This window comes from Physella acuta, unplaced genomic scaffold, assembly GCF_028476545.2.
Source record: "Physella acuta isolate Inbredline_101_S28 unplaced genomic scaffold, ASM2847654v3 ptg000710l, whole genome shotgun sequence".
Classification (NCBI taxonomy): Eukaryota; Metazoa; Mollusca; class Gastropoda; family Physidae; genus Physella; species Physella acuta.
In genome coordinates, this window is record NW_026732229.1 from 280,718 (window position 1) to 285,536 (window position 4,819).

Sequence of the window (4,819 nt, forward strand, 5' to 3'; positions counted from 1 at the left end):
ATCAAGGGAACAATGTTCTTTTCTAAACACACTGTTAATCACAAACTAATTTAAAGACGTTAATAAATTTATTGATATATTCATCAATAGATTAACCAAATTAATTATAAAAGTTCAGAACAATGAGTTTACTTATAGTGAACATTAAAAAAAAAAATTGAAAAAACAATAATTAATAATTGACATGATGACGTCTTCTTTTTTTTAAACGATAGAACATGTTGTCTGAGAATTAGCGGGACACTGAGCAGGTGAAATATAGTTGGGTAGGTGTAGAGTTTACTGGTGTCGTCAGCATATGAAGGGATAGTGTGGTCAGACCCATGCTCAGCCGAAATCGGTGTTTTTAAAAGATAAAAAACGTCTTCTTAAATGTGGGGTCTGTTTATTTTGTGATGAACCCCGAAACCCACAGTTATCTAACTAGATAACGGGTAGACTAGTATCCTTTAATATTTAAAAAAATTGAATTTTACGGTTTAATTTTTGTTGCAGGGAATATAAGTGACATGACTGATGCTCTTATAGAAAGATTATTGTACAACAAGACTGGATTAATGGCCGAGTTAAGAAAGCCCAAAAAGCTTAATGCCAGATAAGTCCCCAGAGGCAGGTGAATGTCGTAAAAGCTTTTGATCAGATAATAAAACGCTAGAGGCAACCAGCAGAGGCTGAAACACAGGACGATCTCTCCGATTGTCTTTACGGCCCTTAAGCTGCTCGTACTTCCTCCCGCAGGCGCTCTGACGCTCTTCCGGTGACCCAACGTTTCTTTTTTAATGTCTTTGTGTTGTATGTCTTCTCCATTCTTACAACAATTACCACTGACGTCTTCTCCATTCATAAATTTATCATCAATAGCGTCTTCTTCAGCACGACTCACGTTTTCTTCACCCTTACAGCCAACATGACTGACGTCTTCATCTTTACAGCCATCACGACCGACGTCTTCTTTATTCCTAGAAGCTTTATGACAGCATAGATCTGAGTGTTCTATGTCAGATTCTGTGTTTGTAGGAATCTTTTGAATACCACACGTTTCTCCACTGTTGCTTTTTATATATGTTGAGGTACATAAACTTCTCTGTGTGTTTAATACAACATTCTTTCCAACATGATTTTTAGTAATTTTGTTAATTGGTGATTTTGGATTGAAAGAATCTTCATTTTGCTTGCTTTCTTTCTGGTTAGACTGGTTAAACCCGAAGAAGTGTTTCCTCCTGCTATTAAATCTGTAGACCTCCAAGAGGATGAGAAAATACAAAACGTAAACAAATGACATCGGGAGATTTGCCAAAACCCCCATGGAGATTTTCGTTGCCAGACTTGAAGAACGCTCACAAGATTGGGCGGAGGTGGTTGAATTGTTGGTCGTCTCGCCGGACATAGCGTCTATAGATAAAAACAGTAAATAAATCAGTGTAGGCAATGTCCAGCATAGAGCTAGCATGACCCAAGTCACCTTCGGGGGTAGCGCCTTGTACACCAGCGGCTTGCATACAGCCAGGTACCTGTCGGTTGCCATGACGACCACGTGGTAGATGGAGACGGTGCAAAAGTTGACGTCGAGGACGTACCTGGCACAGTTCCAGGAAAAATCGAGAATGTTTTCCCCATTGGTGATCAAGTCCGGAATGTACAGGGGCATGACGACAAGACCGACGACAAAATCAACGACGGACATTGACGTCATCAGCAACATGGCCGCCGTTGACCTCTTGACCTTGTTTGTCTGTCCGTTGTGTTTACGTTGTACATGTGCGTACACGACAGCTGTGATGACAACACCGTTGGCAAAGACGGTGAAAACCGTTATAAGGATAGCGACCATAGCAAACACAAACACGATATTTGGGTTATCGGATATTCTGTCATAGTCTGCCATGCTTGAAAAGAATGACTTCACAGTAGTTTTCCGAAATCTGAAATAAACTTAATGAAAGTATTTGCCATGTTGAATAAATAATGTTCTAAATCATTTGGAATTTTAGAGATAGATTTATTCCTAAATACTACTGAATATTTTTATCTACGTGTTGTTATTATTGGGGTCTTCAACTTAGATGTTGGGGTCTTGTTGATACTGGGATGAAGGGGTCTTGTTGGTACTGGGTGGTGGGGTCTTGTTGGTACTGGGATGAAGGGGTCTTGTTGGTACTGGGATGATGTGGTCTTGTTGGTACTGGGATGAAGGGGTCTTGTTGGTACTGGGATGAAGGGGTCTTGTTGGTACTGGGTGGTGGGGTCTTGTTGGTACTGGGATGAAGGGGTCTTGTTGGTACTGGGATGAAGGGGTCTTGTTGGTACTGGGATGAAGGGGTCTTGTTGGTACTGGGTGGTGGGGTCTTATTGGTACTGGGATGATGGGGTCTTGTTGGTACTGGGATGAAGGGGTCTTGTTGGTACTGGGATGAAGGGGTCTTGTTGGTACTGGGATGAAGGGGTCTTGTTGGTACTGGGATGATGGGGTCTTGTTGGTACTGGGATGATGGGGTCTTGTTGGTACTGGGATGATGGGGTCTTGTTGGTACTGGGATGATGGGGTCTTGTTGGTACTGGGATGAAGGGGTCTTGTTGGTACTGGGATGAAGGGGTCTTGTTGGTACTGGGTGGTGGGGTCTTATTGGTACTGGGATGATGGGGTCTTGTTGGTACTGGGATGAAGGGGTCTTGTTGGTACTGGGATGAAGGGGTCTTGTTGGTACTGGGATGAAGGGGTCTTGTTGGTACTGGGATGAAGGGGTCTTGTTGGTACTGGGATGATGGGGTCTTGTTGGTACTGGGTGGTGGGATCCAACTGGGTTGATGGGGTCTTGTTGGTACTGGGTGGTGGGGTCTTTACTGGGATGATGTGGTCTTGTTGGTACTGGGATGATGGGGTCTTGTTGGTACTGGGTGGTGGGATCCAACTGGGTTGATGGGGTCTTGTTGGTACTGGGTGGTGGGGTCTTTACTGGGATGATGTGGTCTTGTTGGTACTGGGATGAAGGGGTCTTGTTGGTACTGGGTGGTGGGGTCTTGTTGGTACTGGGATGAAGGGGTCTTGTTGGTACTGGGTGGTGGGGTCTTGTTGGTACTGGGATGATGGGGTCTTGTTGGTACTGGGTGGTGGGGTCTTGTTGGTACTGGGATGATGGGGTCTTGTTGGTACTGGGATGAAGGGGTCTTTACTGGGATGATGTGGTCTTGTTGGTACTGGGATGATGTGGTCTTGTTGGTACTGGGATGATGTGGTCTTGTTGGTACTGGGATGAAGGGGTCTTGTTGGTACTGGGATGATGGGGTCTTGTTGGTACTGGGTGGTGGGGTCTTGTTGGTACTGGGATGAAGGGGTCTTGTTGGTACTGGGATGATGGGGTCTTGTTGGTACTGGGATGAAGGGGTCTTTACTGGGATGATGTGGTCTTGTTGGTACTGGGATGATGTGGTCTTGTTGGTACTGGGATGAAGGGGTCTTGTTGGTACTGGGATGATGGGGTCTTGTTGGTACTGGGATGAAGGGGTCTTGTTGGTACTGGGATGAAGGGGTCTTGTTGGTACTGGGATGAAGGGGTCTTGTTGGTACTGGGATGAAGGGGTCTTGTTGGTACTGGGATGATGGGGTCTTGTTGGTACTGGGTGGTGGGGTCTTTACTGGGATGATGTGGTCTTGTTGGTACTGGGATGAAGGGGTCTTGTTGGTACTGGGATGAAGGGGTCTTGTTGGTACTGGGATGAAGGGGTCTTGTTGGTACTGGGATGATGGGGTCTTGTTGGTACTGGGTGGTGGGGTCTTTACTGGGATGATGTGGTCTTGTTGGTACTGGGATGAAGGGGTCTTGTTGGTACTGGGATGATGGGGTCTTGTTGGTACTGGGATGAAGGGGTCTTGTTGGTACTGGGATGATGGGGTCTTGTTGGTACTGGGTGGTGGGGTCTTTACTGGGATGATGTGGTCTTGTTGGTACTGGGATGAAGGGGTCTTGTTGGTACTGGGATGATGTGGTCTTGTTGGTACTGGGTGGTGGGGTCTTTACTGGGATGATGTGGTCTTGTTGGTACTGGGATGAAGGGGTCTTGTTGGTACTGGGATGATGTGGTCTTGTTGGTACTGGGATGAAGGGGTCTTGTTGGTACTGGGATGATGTGGTCTTGTTGATACTGGGATGATGGGGTCTTATTGGTACTGGGATGATGTGGTCTTGTTGATACTGGGATGAAGGGGTCTTGTTGGTACTGGGATGAAGGGGTCTTGTTGGTACTGGGATGAAGGGGTCTTGTTGGTACTGGGATGAAGGGGTCTTGTTGGTACTGGGATGATGGGGTCTTGTTGGTACTGGGATGAAGGGGTCTTGTTGGTACTGGGATGAAGGGGTCTTGTTGGTACTGGGATGATGGGGTCTTGTTGGTACTGGGATGATGGGGTCTTGTTGGTACTGGGTGGTGGGGTCTTGTTGGTACTGGGATGAAGGGGTCTTGTTGGTACTGGGATGATGTGGTCTTGTTGGTACTGGGATGAAGGGGTCTTGTTGGTACTGGGATGAAGGGGTCTTGTTGGTACTGGGATGATGGGGTCTTGTTGGTACTGGGATGAAGGGGTCTTGTTGGTACTGGGATGAAGGGGTCTTGTTGGTACTGGGATGAAGGGGTCTTGTTGGTACTGGGATGAAGTGGTCTTGTTGGTACTGGGATGAAGGGGTCTTGTTGGTACTGGGATGAAGGGGTCTTGTTGGTACTGGGATGAAGGGGTCTTGTTGGTACTGGGATGATGGGGTCTTGTTGGTACTGGGTGGTGGGGTCTTGTTGGTACTGGGATGATGGGGTCTTGTTGGTACTGGGA

General features: G+C 46.5%; 1 protein-coding gene across 1 annotated transcript; it reads right to left on the minus strand.

Moving 5' to 3' along the window:
- Positions 1-472: 472 nt before the first annotated feature.
- Positions 473-1,885, minus strand: LOC131949714 (tyramine receptor Ser-2-like). Its single transcript, XM_059311577.1, has one exon. It carries the CDS (start codon positions 1,883-1,885, stop codon positions 473-475), a length of 1,413 nt encoding a protein of 470 aa, XP_059167560.1.
- Between the last annotated feature and the right edge of the window lie 2,934 nt (positions 1,886-4,819).